Source organism: Siniperca chuatsi, linkage group LG1, assembly GCF_020085105.1.
Source record: "Siniperca chuatsi isolate FFG_IHB_CAS linkage group LG1, ASM2008510v1, whole genome shotgun sequence".
Lineage (NCBI taxonomy): Eukaryota > Metazoa > Chordata > Actinopteri > Centrarchiformes > Sinipercidae > Siniperca > Siniperca chuatsi.
The window spans coordinates 4,532,344-4,546,992 of NC_058042.1; the positions used below are offsets into that span (position 1 = coordinate 4,532,344).

Here is a 14,649-nt window from a genome sequence, read left to right on the forward strand (position 1 = left end):
TGCAAAACAGTTGCTTTATGCAGTATGTATTTGCTTATGTACGGTAACTTGTACCAAAACAGGACATGTATCGTGTGGATTTTGTTTTCAGATTCTTTAACTGATGTTTTAATGTAAATCTGTGATTCGAATTAATATTTAAAAATGTACATGATGATAGAATTTCACTCTGTTTTAGCTGTCCATAAATGACCTGATGTCCTTCATCTCTCTCTTTTTGAGGGGTATATTTTAACATTACAATAATAATAATAATAATAATAAAACTTTATTTATAGAGCACTTATTGAAACAAAGTACAAAGTGCTTCACAACAAGATAAATAAAATATCACAGTGAGTGACAAAATATAAAGAAATAAAATACATAAAATACACAAAAGCAATAAACAGCCAGTTCAGGTAAAATCAGGATCTGCTTTCAGATAAAAATGTGTTTTGAGAAGAGACTTAAATGAAGACACTGATTCAGACAACCTAATGTCTTCGGGCAAGTTGTTCCAGAGCCTCGGGGCCCTGATACCAAAAGCTCTGTCCCCCTTAGTTTACCATCCTGGACTCAGGAACAGACAGGAGACCCCTGCCCGATGATCTCAAACTACGTGAAGGTTCATAAGGGATTACAAAATCTAAAATATAATCTGGAGCCAGGCCATGGAGAGCCTTAGAAGTAATTAACAAGATCTTAAAATCAATCCTAAAACAAACAGGGAGCCGATGTAAAGAGGCTGAAACAGCCGAGCAGCTGAGTTCTGTACAGTCTGCAGTCGTGTCAAAGTTTTTTGATTAAGACAAGTGAACAGTTAAAGTAATCAAGGCGTGAGGAGATAAAAGCATGTACAACACTTTCTGCATCACTAAGATTTAGAATAGATCGTATTTTTGCAATGTTTCTGAGGTGATAAAAACATGATTGGACAAGCTTAGTGATATGTTGCTCAAAACAAATAACATAATAAAGTTGGTTTATGATGAAATTACATTTTGAGCGATGATCACAAGTTAAGAACCTGAACCTTATCAGCCTGAGGGTTGCCAGGTCATCAGCTCATGTATCCCATATGTTGCTCTTTCACTCTTTTATCAAAATGGGCCGCTTTTTATTGGAAACACACAGGCCTGGCAACTTTGCACAGACCTTTCCGGTTAACCCTATGTGGAGGTGTGCACTGTCCTAACTCTGTCAGCAAAAGAGGCTGCTTACTAAGAAGATAACATGTAAATAAGACAGATTTTTTTAAAAGCATTTTCAGTTAACCTGAAACTAAGCTAGCCTTTGCCTAGCCTCCCCGAGCTGTGGGTCTGTCCAGAGTTCAAACATATGCCTACAGGCGCCTCTTAAACTCACTAATTAACCCATTATATCTTGTTTGTTTAATCTGTGCACAAACAGAAATGTCAAAATATATGGTTTAAGATAAAGTGTGTGAGAAGAGATTTTGGTCTCTGTACAGGCACGGCGCTACCAAATCGGTCACGTCGCTGTGACGGCAAGACACACAGTTACTGCACCCTGCTAGTATTTGTATTTGCACCACTTAACTTAACTGAAGTGGTGGTTTAACTGTCACATCTCAAGTATTTCCATCTCCTGATGAGGAATCTAATCGAACTTCATCGTTCATGAATGTTTGAATTCACTTGAGGAAAACAGCCTTTGATTTATTTCTCTCTGTCTTTCTGCAGGAAACTGAGATTGCTCCCGACTGTAACCATGTAAGTATTCCCTCAAGAACACACGCTGAACATTTTCTTTATTAGATCATTCAAAGGCGAGAGAGACAGGAAATGGGAGAGTTTTCAATGTTGCTGCATGACATCTGTTTAACATGTAAATGTCTACTGGGTCTAGTTGGCTTTGAGGATGAAGGTTAGACCAAGTTAGAGGTTGAGGTCTGTGGTTTTGAGTGAAATGCCTCGACAGCTATTGTCTAAAGTATATTTTGATGTTAATACTTTTGTACTTTGTATTTTGAATCCAGGACTTTTACTTGTAACAGAGTATTTCTACACTGGGGTATTACCACTTATACTTAAGAAAAAGATCTGAGTGCTTCTTCCAGCACTGAATAAATCTAAGGTCGTCTCGTCTCTATTGAACATTAATGTCCCTTCACCCGTTGCTGTCTACACTCTGAAAAGTGAAAGAGCTTTGAAGGATCTTCAGCTTACGTACAAACCAAAACTGACGACCTTCGCAAACTAAAGTTTCACCTCCTTCTAACATTCAGTCTGCGGTTTCTCTTATTTTTATAGTAAGAGGTTTTTGAAACTCGTCTCAGTGTCGTCTGGATGATGAACCTTCAGTGTTCAGAGTTCACGGCGGTTAACGGCAGACAGGTTTATGAAATGCCACAAGGTTAATGGACCACTTGGACTGTTTTTATTACAGCACTCGAAAGCACTGGCTGCAATTAACATGTCACGCGCGCACACACACACACACAGCCTCTTGTTGTGGTGTTATTTTCTGGGCGGTCTGACTTTCAGTAGCTGTTATCTGTGGCTGCTGCAGCTGGAGCCTCGCTGGCAGGAAAACAATAAACACAATAAATAAAAAAAAGACAGAAAGAGCGAAGAGAATCTAAAGACAAGAGAGACATTTGTAAACTTCTTTACATAATTTAAGAAATCCCAAATTACTTACTTTTGTTAGTTTTATGCTGTGAGCCGATCTGCATGGTCAGTACTGGGCAAATACTTAAAGGGGCACTTGAGCCACTTAGCGTTGTGCTTCCATAAACTTTGTTGGACTTGCGAGAGACAGATTTGAAAAAGATTTGTCAGAATCGAAGCAGCAGAGGCCGAGATACGCTGACCTGTTGTCACTAGTATAGGTCAAGCTCCATAAATGCAGGAATCTATAATTTCCATAAATGCCCAGGTTTTTCAAACTCCTCACCCTCAGTTTGCAGTGCAGGCTTTCTTTACAAATGTTCAACTTGATTATGTTTCTGGCTAAACTGTCATGATTCATCACCAGGGTTTGATTGGAAAAAATACATTTGAGAATCTGCAATGGGCTAAATCAAGGTTTATTTTCGGTGGTTCTAAATTCTGCCTCCTTGAGCATTAAAGGCATCGATCCTCCTCATTATCGAGTGTAAAGGCTGAAACCAGCTGCGGTGCAGATTTCTCACTGTTCTGAATGGGAAACAGGTGTTTGTGCTCCGTGATACATTCAGACACTATTCAGTCGTTACTGAAAAATTATTGATGTTCAGTGCACAGCATCTTTTCATCACATGCACAAAGAAATTATGTTCAGATGCTGTTTTCACAATAGAAGCGCTTTAAAGGTGCGGTACACCTGCAAAATGTGACCAAAATGTGAGGCAAAGTGACTTTAAACCTTTTCTGCAGTTCTGCAGCCGTTTTCTATTTTTAACTCTGTGGAGCAACATGGTAATCATGACGCCCACTGATACAGATCAGGTTTAATTGTTAGTGAAGACAACGTAGATGCTTCTTGTACATTGGTGAAATGTTTTCGCCGTGTTACTGTAAATAGTTGATAGCATAAAATGATCTCATTTGCTGCTTTACTGAGTTCTTCATCACCAACACATTGACTTACACTAATTCCCTGGAACCTTTTTAAACCTGTATGTGCAGAATTGTCATGTGTATAATATATATAGCATCTTTCAAATTATACAGATGGAATAAGTTTAGTAATAAGTTAGTACAGAAATGAGAAAATTGGTGCTGTTAGTGTGTTGCTGTGTTGTTCAAAGTGTCCTCAGGGATGATGAGTATTGCTGCCACCACAGTGTCATTTTTATCCTGCTACTGGGGGATGCCAAAGTCATAATCCTACACATAGACTTGAACCACTACGTGCCTGACTCTACCCCTCCCCTTAACAAAAAGAAAAGTCTTATCCCTAACAATAACAGTTAACCTTGTGGGGAGCAGCTTCAAGTTGATTTGCAATTTATAAATAAACTGGATGTCTCTACTGTCTACATGTATGTAAATGTAATGTTTTTTGTTCCTCAGCTCCTCTGGAACTATAAACTCAATCTGACCACCGATCCAAAGTTTGAGTCGGTGGCCACGGAGGTCTGCAAGAGCACCATCGCTGAGGTCAGTCTGCACCGCAGGAGGCTCGGGCTTCAGTTTCCTGTCAAGTTAAATAGAGATGTCGTTCTGAAGCGTTGTCACATGTCACATTTTAGAAAACACAGTGGTAGTTTCAGTACTGATTTACATTATCGACTAAATTAAGATTCAACTTAGTGAGTTAGTTGACTCATAGTTGTACGTAGAGAAGCAACAGTGTGTTTTAGCTACAGGACTTAATAAATACAGTACTGATGTATTTACCGTATTTACTTAACTAGCCCAACAGTATTATACTATATACACTATAACAGTATATACAGTAAATTCTCAAATTAGCCCTTTATTTACCTGAACTGCAGAGAGAAGCTGCCGTTTATTTTATTAGAGACAAAAATACAATATAATTGTATTTATATAAGAATAGTAGTTTAATAAGTATATTTTAATAAGTATATTTTATATTTTAGGAGGCAACCTCCCTGTTTTTGAACCGCTTCTGTTTTCATTTCTCACGTTTATCGTATCTCCACAGCAACCACACAACAGTCATACACTCACCACTTTGCAGCTTTGAGTTTCTCTCTTTTTTTGTTTTTAAACAGAAATACAGTTTTTATTCACTAATTATTTCCAGTCACTTCCATTTAGCCTTTTTCGATTGATGTGGAGCTACCGTCGGTAAACTCAACACTTCTTGCCCAGGTGTTTCACAATAAATCCAGTGGCTCAGAGGGCACATAATCTGTCTTGTTCCTGCTAGGCTTTTAATTTGAAACATCTACAGGCATGGTTTAGTTTACCACTTTAATAGCAGCTTAACAGCACTCACAAATTGGCAGAGTAGAAGTGATTTAGAATGAATTACTGAATGAAAACAGTGTCTCTGTTAAAAAGAGAAACTCAGTGCAGTGGATTGATGCATGACATGACTCTGAATCCATTCTTCTTCAGTATTTTTTCTCTGGCCGTTATTTGTTCGTGCCCCAGCTATTATTTTCAGCCTTTATTTGAATACCATTTTACAGTATATACAACAGTATCAGACTCAGTTTGTGTTACTTATACTTTGGTTCAGTCACTGTATTGTCTAAGCTGGAGCGTTAACGTTGCTTCGGTATAATGTAATAATTTAGCTGCATCCTTCCATCCATCTATTTTCTGCTGATTGCTGTGGCAGCAGGCTAAGGAAAGTAGCCCAGGCGCACTTCTCCCCAGCCAAGTCCTTCAGCTGAAGTGATTCCCAGGCCAGATGAGATATATAATCCCTGCAGCCTGTTCAGGGTCTGCCCGGGGTGGACGTTCCCAGAATACCTCCACAGGGAGGCACCCAAGGGGCATCCTGATCAGATGCCCGAACAACCTCAACTGGCTTCTTTCAATGCGAAGGAGCAGCGGTTCTGCTCCTTAATATAGTATTTGTTACAGTATGAACTTATAACAGGGTTTTTTACAGTATTGCCAATCAAGCAAACGCACTCAACATATGTAGATCTCTTTAAACTTTTTATCTCCTTTAATAAAAATTATTTTCAAAATCACCAAGACAGTTTGTATTTCTAGGTTTTTCTAATTCAGTTAAATACAGTCTGTCCTTATGACCCGTCACATGTTCGATACCTTCAGATAAAGGAGTGTAACGAGGAGGAGCGAGGGAGGGGCTACCTGGTGTCCTGCCTGGTGGATCACCGCGGCAACATCAGCGAGTACCAGTGTAACCAGTACATCACCAAGATGACCAGTATCATCTTCAGCGACTACAGACTGATCTGCGGCTTCATGGACAAATGTAAAGAAGACATCAACAACCTGCACTGCGGCAGCATCAACATAGGACACAAGGTGAGTGTGTGTGTGTGTGTGTGTGTGTGTGTACACACTCTGTTACACTAAAACTACAAAGAAGAGAATGGCTATGATACGATCAAAGGCTCAGAAGAGTTTGGTCAAACATTTTAGCATGAAAGCTCTTTCTTGACCTTGGAAACAGTATTTTGTGCTTTCAACCGCATCTCACGGTCTTCATCAAGGCATGGAGTTTGTCATCACGTGACTTCAGTATGGGATTTCAGTCACATGATAACAGATGGCGGGAGGAAGATCATAACTCCTGTCTGTGTTCAAAGATGGTTCCTGCCATTGGTGGGATGTAACGAAGTACATTCACTCGAGTACTGTACTTTACTTAAGTAATTTATTTGACAGCTTTAGTTACTTTGCAGATTCAGATTATTAATACAAAATATAAATCAACTAGTTAATTATGATATATTATTATAGGTTAATCTACTCAGCAATATATAAAATAATTACAATTAGCCCCACCTTTACCAGCTGCAACATTAATGCATCACTAATTATAATCCAGCAATATAATATATATGATTCTGAAATGGGCCATTCTGCATAATGAGTGCTTTTACTTTTGGTAATTTAAGTATATTTTGTTGCTAGTACTTTAGTACTTTTACCTAAGTAAAATTTTGAATGCTAAACTTTTACTTGTAACAGAGTATTTCTGTGGTATTAATACTTTTACCTAAGTAAAAGATCTGAGTACTTCTTCCCCCGCTGCTCTCTGGTGTCAGATGTGATATTTCTCCGGTTGATGACCTTTGACCTCTCCCAGTGTTGGTGTGGCGTTTATTCAGTCAGTCGTCCTCGGTCCTTGTTGTTTCACAGATGTAAGTGTTCACAACAGCTGTCACATCTCTTTCTCTCCTCTTCCTCCCCCTCTTTCCTCGTCTTGCGCCTTCCTTCATCCGCCATTTCTCGTCAGGACGTCCACTCCCAGGGTGAAGTGATCGCCTGCCTGGAGAAGGCATTGGTGAGGGAGGCGGAGCAGCAGGATCATGTTCGTCCAATCAAAGAGGAGTGTCAGAGGTCAATCCTGCGGGTGGCGGAGCTGTCGTCAGACGACTTTCACCTCGACCGGCATCTTTACTTCTCCTGCCGAGACGACCGCGAGAGATTCTGTCAGAACGTGAGGAGACTTTATTACAATTTACTCAAACCGAGTCTTCACGCGGACTTCTGGGTGTTAAAAAAAAAAGAAAGTACTCAGAGACTGCATTGTGTACAATTGTCTGAATTTATTTTAATAGTAGAAAGTGTTTAGAATCTGCATGAAAATACACATAGTGACAGTAAACGCAGTAGTTCTTTTCAGTGCCTTCCTTTATTTCAGTGTTAAGAAATCCTTTGAACATTTCATGGATCCTTGGCCAATAGATTAACTTTCCATCAAATTCCATGAAAATATGTTTTCAGGTTTGTTCTGATAACTAACAAACAATGGGACCAACAACATAAACCCGTAGGTGGAGGTATTATTTATGTGGGTTAATTAGCAGTTTTAAAATATGATATCAAAGTCTCTTTTTATTTTTTCCCTCCTCTCCACAGACTCAGGCGGGAGAAGGGAAAGTCTACAAGTGTCTGTTCAATCACAAGTTTGAAGAGGCCATGTCAGAAAAGGTCCGACCAACTCAATATCTCACGCCCTGGGGCGAGTTAGGAGGGCAAATGTAAAACCAACTCGGTTGTGTTTTGGGATCGTAGTGAGCTTGTTTCTCCTCTCCTTCCCCTCCACAGTGCCGTGACGCTCTGACCACCCGTCAGAAGCTGATCTCTCAGGACTACAGAGTCAGCTACTCTCTGGCTAAAGCCTGTAAGCTGGACCTGAGGAAGCAGCGCTGCAGCCTGGACACCAACCTGCCGCGAGCCCGCGAGGCCCGGCTGTCGTATCTGCTGCTGTGCCTGGAGGCTGCTGTGCACCGCGGTGAGTCGGGGGGGGGGGGGTTTACACTTCCTGACAAACCAGTCGTTATCTTCCAGATCATCGAAGTGCAACACAGTAGTTTTATGAAGGGGACTTGGACTAAGCAGGGGGGGCGATGCATCCATACAGCATCAGGAGAAAATGTTAATAAATGTAAATAGATGCTAAATTTTATTTACATTTTTTGTGCTGCGCAGGTCGACCGGTCAGCGGGGAGTGTCAGGGCGAGATGCTGGACTACCGGCGGATGCTGATGGAGGATTTCTCTCTGAGTCCAGAGATCGTGCTGCACTGCCGGACGGAGATCGAGGCTCACTGCTCCGGCCTGCACCGCAAAGGCCGCACGCTGCACTGCCTGATGAGAATCGGACGCGGCGACCGCAGCACCACCGTCGACAGCGTCTGCCAGAGCGCCGTAAGACCACAGCAGTTACTGTCGCTGTGATGCTTCCGTGTTAGAGAGACAAACAGCCGAGAGGCAGGACTGTGACATTAACCTCGACAAACATTTTGCTTTGCTTTTTGTGTCTGACAAAGCTTAATGGGGTATTTTCTTCTAATATTTTCTTTAAAATAATTCACTTAAAAATGTTTTCTGAATAAACCTGAAACCACTCCACATAAATCATTCAGTGGTCCAGCTTTCAGTTGTCGGTCTCAGCTGGTGGAGATTTTCTACACTAACATCTTTCTGGTGAAAACTGCCACTTGTGTTTTTATTAAAATTGTTAAATTCAGTTTTTATAATTTAACAGCTGTGTGAACTTTTATTTTTTCTGCGTGGCATTTTTCCCCTGTTTGTGTAAATTGATTTGATGATTTTCAGCCTGTAGATGTGACCAAACTGGACCATAACCGTTTGAAAATGAAAAATACAGTACAGTATACAATACTGAACAAAAATGATCTTCGTTGTCGTGTAAATCAGGCAGTATTGTTTATCATACTGTAACAGACTGTATGTCAGTGGGGGTTTGATAGGTTGTTTATCAATAAATAAAATAGAAAAAATATAAATATAATCTGACATTTAATGTTTTTCTACACTTTGTTTCCGCTGCAGCTGCAGACTTTGATCCAGTCCGCCGACCCCGGAGCCGACTACCGGATCGACCGAGCGCTCAACGAGGCCTGCGAGTCCGTCATCCAGACCGCCTGCAAACACATTCGCAACGGAGACCCAATGTGAGCTGGTTACACACACACACACACACACACACACACACACACACACACACACACACACACACACACACACACACACACACACACACACACTGTGTGCATATGCATTGTGACTATCACTAACTTATATCAGATAATCTCATCTTTAAATGATGAGCTGATAATTTTTTTGTTTAACCACAATTAACATGAGTGTGAATTTATTAATAGACACTGGTTAATCATCTGATGTGTGTATATGTGTATATGTGTGTGTGTGTGTGTGTGTGTGTGTGTGTGTGTGTGTGTAGTAGATCCTGTCATGCCTGATGGAGCATCTGTACACAGAGAAGATGGTGGAGGACTGTGAACACCGGCTGTTGGAGCTGCAGTATTTCATATCCAGAGACTGGAAGTGAGTCTGAATCCATCAGCAGTCGACGCTCTTATACTAATACTAATAATAACAACTTTATTTGTATAGCACCTTTCAAAACAAAGTAACTGGTTTGAGTAACTTTAATTTGTTGATTTTAATTTGACAATTTACACACCAGATCTAAACATCTTTATAACATTGAAAGTTCATTCTTGACAAAATAATCTAAACTCAAGGTCCACTTACTTGCTTTTTCCGCGGTCTTCATCAACACCTGGAGATAGTTTAAGTTGCCGTCACATGATATAAGTATGAAATTTGTATGTTAGCACTGCATTCTGTGTTTAAACGTAAGAAATGATCAAGTCAGTGTGGCTCTTGCATTAAAGTTGTGCTCATTGAAACTGTGTTGTGATAACTGAGCCAAAACAATTGTACAATACTGAACTGGCGATAAGAAGGGCAAGCTTCCCAAACATCTGAGGTCATTTCCCACAGACCGCCAGAGTGTTACGGCCATGTGAAAACAATTATTTGAGTCATGAGATTAATCTCCAGATGATGTAAAGGTAATAAAAGAAAGAAAAAATATTGTTTCCTCAGATTTTAATTTCCGAATTCTGACTTTTTTTCCTTCAGAAATAAAAAAATGGAATTTCAATAATGGCATGAATCCTAAAATTATGACTATAATCTTCATATAATTCGTTTTCACATGGCTCTAATGCTTTTCTTTACAAACTGAACTGTAAAAATGGAGGAAAAGAAGTCGTTTCATGGCCGTGGTGTAACACAAAAGACGTCCCTCTCTTTGTCTCCCAGACTGGACCCCGTCCTGTATAAGAAGTGTCAGGGCGACGCTGCTCGACTGTGCCACACGCACGGCTGGAACGAGACCAGCGAGCTGATGCCGCCGGGCGCCGTCTTCTCCTGCCTCTACCGCCACGCCTACCGCACAGAGGAGCAGGGTCGCCGGGTACGCTGACATTACAAACACGCTCTCTGTCCTTTTAAAAAGTGATGCCAGGGAGAGGGTCTGATGTATTTTCCTTTTTTATTTTATCAGTATCAAGGATTGTTTTTTGTCTGTTTGTTTTTTCTGCAAACTCGGGGTCGATGTGTGTAGGAAGTTCTCTCTCGCTCTGACAATAAGATCAGCAGGTGTAACTCTGTTTTTCAATTTACCAGGTGAATCCAAACGAGCAGGTAAGTGGTCGGTGGTTCACCTAAATCAGTCGGTTTTGAGGCTGGTGAAGGGTTAAATTAATTAATTAATTATGATGATGGCAGTGATTTAATCTATGTCTGTCGGTCACTGATAGGCCGGTGTGATCTGATGTGGTGGGGTGTGTTTGTGTGACTCCACAGCAAGGCCGAGCAGCGCCAGTTTGTCACTCTGTCTGCTTAAATATACAGTGGCAACTAAAATCACTCATTTTGGTGGAAATTTAACAGATCGTAAAAGCAATTTCTGGTGTTCAAAGTCCCCCAAATTTCCCACACCATTCCATTTACTACACTGGCTCTCTGGTGCAACCAGTTCCAGACTCTGGTGCTGGTCTTCAGGGCTGCTCCTTCCTACCCCCGAGTCATGGCCAAACCCTGCACAACTCTACACGACAATTGTGCTCTTCTGCCTCCAGACAACTGGCCCACCGTTTCGGACTACACCCTTCAACATGCTACAGTAGCACGGGGTGCACTGGCATCTCATTTCTAAAAGAAGTCGAAGTACTTGTAAAGTAGCACTGAACGTAATTTTAGTTGTTTGTTTCGGAGGGATGCGCTTTGAACAAAAGCGTCTGCTAAAATAAATGTAATGATGAAGTCTGACTGGCCCTGCTTGGCTCTGATATCCATGTAATCAGTGTCTCTCCACGAAAAACAACGAGTAGGAAGGTCCACTTGGCCCTGATTTAGATAATTACACTCATCAGTGAGAAGACCCTCGACAACTTGATTTGATATGATTATATGGTCTCAGTAACCGCGTGTGTGTGTGCGTGTGTGTGTTTCAGACCTTGAGAGTGAGCACTTTTCTGGAAAGTGAGATAGTTGGTTCACACTTCTTCAAAGAGCTGTTTAAGACTTGGTTTTGTGTTTAAATTCAGGGTTCACATCAAACAGGATAATAATAATAATAATAATAATATCTTTATTTATATAGCACTTATCAAAACAAAGTGCTTCACATAGCAAGCAAAGAACACATAAAACACAACATAAAAACAAATAAAACACAGCTGTAATAGAATAAAAATATTAAACCAACCACAATAAATAATAAAAACTAGAATCAGATGAAATCGGGGAAGGTGTTGCGATAAAAGTACGAGAAGCCACTGACTCAGCCTGTCGTATTTCCTCGGGCAGGGAGTTCCTTATTTCAAAAGCTCTGCCCCCCTTTAGTCTTCAGCTGAGAGTCTGGAAGAGAAGCCAGAGGATCTCAAGGTGCGAGCAGGGTCATATGGGGATAAAAGATCTGAGATATACTGAGGAGCCAGACCATTTAGTGACCTTAGTAATTAAAAGCACCAATTCTAAAACATACTGGAAGCCAGTGTAAAGAGGCTGAACCCGGGGTGATGTGATCAAACCTGTTTACTCCGGTTAAAAGCCTGGCAGCTGAGTTTTTCTATTTAGGCATGTAAAAAGGCTGTCACAGTAATCCAGGCGTGAAGAGATAAAAGCATGTAAAATAGTTTCTCTGTGGATGGTAGTCTCCTGCCCTCTTTGTGTGTTGGTGCACAGCTATGCAGCGAGCAAAACACACTTCCAGTAAAAGGTTGAACATAAGGGATCGCCTGCAAAGTTTTCACTGACAGCAACTGTGAAACTGTTAAAACACTATCGGACAACAAATTCAGTTATAGGGATTATGAATCAGAAAAATAAGAGATGCCATAAACAAGAGTGATTTGTAAAAATGAATTAGTAGTAGGAAGTACAACATGATAATTAATCTAGTAAACATACAGACAGAATACACCAGAGTAAAAGAAAAATCAGTAAAATACATAAGTTAGCCCAACAATAAATTAACAGTTACATAGCTGTGTCCACTATATAATAGACACTCAATAGTTTACTCTATAGTGAGCAGTAAATTGAGATTGTGTAGATCATGGATGTATTAAGAAGAACAGCCACAATTTTAGCATCTATAAAAGGCAGAGCATTGCATTGTGGGATTGTTAGACACTACTTTTTTGGTTCCATTGTTGAACTTTTGCTTGCGCTATATAGTGGATACATTTACACACTCAGAATTGGGACGCTCACAATAAAGATGGCAGTAAATATAACCGCCTCAGAATGTTGTATCAGTAACACATTAGACAGCTAGCATGGTGGCTAGCTTGGTTAGCAGTAAACTGAAAAATGAACAAATCACGATTGAACAATCACAAAACATCTCTAGTAAAAGAGTACATACAGATACAGTTCCACCAAGGGCATTTGGGGAGTGGATAAAAGATGTCTGTCAATATTTGCTGAGTCACAAATCGGACAAAATGGTGGACGTAAGGATGTCGGTTAAACTGCTATGGAACTCTGGTAGTGGAGTCGTAGTTACTACTAGCAACAACACAATGTTCAACTGAAACCAACTGCTGGTGTCAGACAGGTTACCATGGGTACGACTACACGAGTACAGTCCGTTTACGTTTTTCAGACAACTGAAGGTGGTCGTGTGAAGTGCTCACTCTCACTGTATGCATTAAATTTGGGTTTAATTAACAACAAACTTTGGCTGACGTGAGATATATTTAAATAATGATTGTTTTCATAATTACTTAATCTCCCAATTATTTATTTATTTTTTATTAATTGATTGGTCAATAAAACACCAAGAAACTGTGAAAAATGCCCATCACGATTTCCTAGAACCTAAGCTAATGTCGCCATCAAATTTTTGCTTGAAAAATGACAAACGATTAATCGATTATCAGTTGGAGACCCATTTTCTGTCAACCGACTAATCGTTTCAGCTCTACATATTTGTTTACTTTTTCAGGCACTTCCATATTATTATGTGTCAAGTCGGATTTATCAGAGCTGTCCCTGCTGTAGCTACATGCTAATGCTAATTACCAGTCGGAAATTGGTAATTACAGTAACTCTGAACGCAGCATTAGGTGCTGGGTAATGCATTATGTCAGTAAGGTTCCTCACAAGAACAGATATACAAACTAGAGCCAATATTATCATATCAATATCTTGCCAGATAAATCAATGTCGGCACATATGTTCAGAACATAATCTTGGTCACAATTCTTTAATAAACAATTTTAAGAGATTCTTATCAAAAGCGTTTATGTTAAACGAATATCAGCCGATATATTATTTTAACTCTAAAATATCAGTATTGGTATCGGCCTCAACAGTTCAGTATCATCAGGCTTATGTGTGTGTGTGTGTGTGTGTGTGTGTGTGTGTGTGTGTGTGTGTTTGCAGTTATCTCGGGACTGTAAGGTGGAGGTGCAGAGGATTCTCCACCAGAGGGCGCTGGATGTGAAGTTGGACCCCGAGCTGCAGAAACGCTGCATGACCGACCTCGGCAAGTGGTGCAGCGAGAAGACGGACGCTGGACAGGTGAGACGGCCCAAAAGTCTTCCTACTGCTGATATCTGATACTTTAGTGATTGATGTTTGAGCGCCCTCTGTTGGTTGTTTGCTTCATCTTGCTCCTCTTGCATCTAATCGTGTTTGTTTACAGTGAAAACTCCTCGGGAACCTTCAAGTAATCAAACCTTGTAACACTAATGCAAATCATGTATACTGACCAGTTCCTACATCTGTGTGTCCAGGAGCTGGAGTGTCTGCAGGATCATTTGGAGGACCTGGTCTCTGCCTGCAGGGACGTCGTGGGCAACCTGACCGAGCTGGAGTCAGAGGTCATTAATATTAAGTGGAAACCTGAATGAATGCTCACGTCAAGGTGTTGAAGTGAGTGTTTCTTTGTCTCACCTGCATGTTTTGAACTTCCTGTCTCTGTCTCACCGTTTGCTGCAGGACATCCAGATCGACGCTCTGCTCATCAGAGCCTGTGAGCCGGTCACCCAGGCCCACTGCCATGTGAGTACATGCGCTTTTCTATGTGTACACACAGACGTATACACGAGGTGCACAAAATAAAACAAAGCTCCTGGTAAAAATATAGTAACCGTGCAATGAGTCCTAAGTTTGGGAATCTGAAACAGGTTTACTGCCGAGTAGATATCACACACGAGGAATTTGCTTTGGTAATTTGGTGCATA

General features: G+C 40.7%; 1 protein-coding gene across 2 annotated transcripts in view; it reads left to right on the forward strand.

The window, feature by feature from the left end:
• Positions 1-14,649, forward strand: part of LOC122885607 (Golgi apparatus protein 1-like) — a 32,382-nt gene that overhangs the window by 6,282 nt on the left and 11,451 nt on the right. Inside the window, exons 2-15 of one of the 2 annotated variants that reach the window (XM_044216959.1) lie at positions 1,686-1,715; positions 4,002-4,088; positions 5,691-5,906; positions 6,844-7,047; positions 7,470-7,541; positions 7,659-7,845; positions 8,043-8,260; positions 8,909-9,030; positions 9,323-9,424; positions 10,211-10,364; positions 10,577-10,594; positions 13,847-13,984; positions 14,200-14,286; positions 14,405-14,467. In XM_044216959.1, coding sequence (XP_044072894.1) covers positions 1,686-1,715; positions 4,002-4,088; positions 5,691-5,906; positions 6,844-7,047; positions 7,470-7,541; positions 7,659-7,845; positions 8,043-8,260; positions 8,909-9,030; positions 9,323-9,424; positions 10,211-10,364; positions 10,577-10,594; positions 13,847-13,984; positions 14,200-14,286; positions 14,405-14,467 — 1,698 coding nt within the window. The remainder of the gene's footprint in view (positions 1-1,685; positions 1,716-4,001; positions 4,089-5,690; positions 5,907-6,843; positions 7,048-7,469; positions 7,542-7,658; positions 7,846-8,042; positions 8,261-8,908; positions 9,031-9,322; positions 9,425-10,210; positions 10,365-10,576; positions 10,595-13,846; positions 13,985-14,199; positions 14,287-14,404; positions 14,468-14,649) is intronic. The other variant, XM_044217049.1, reaches the window with a different exon arrangement.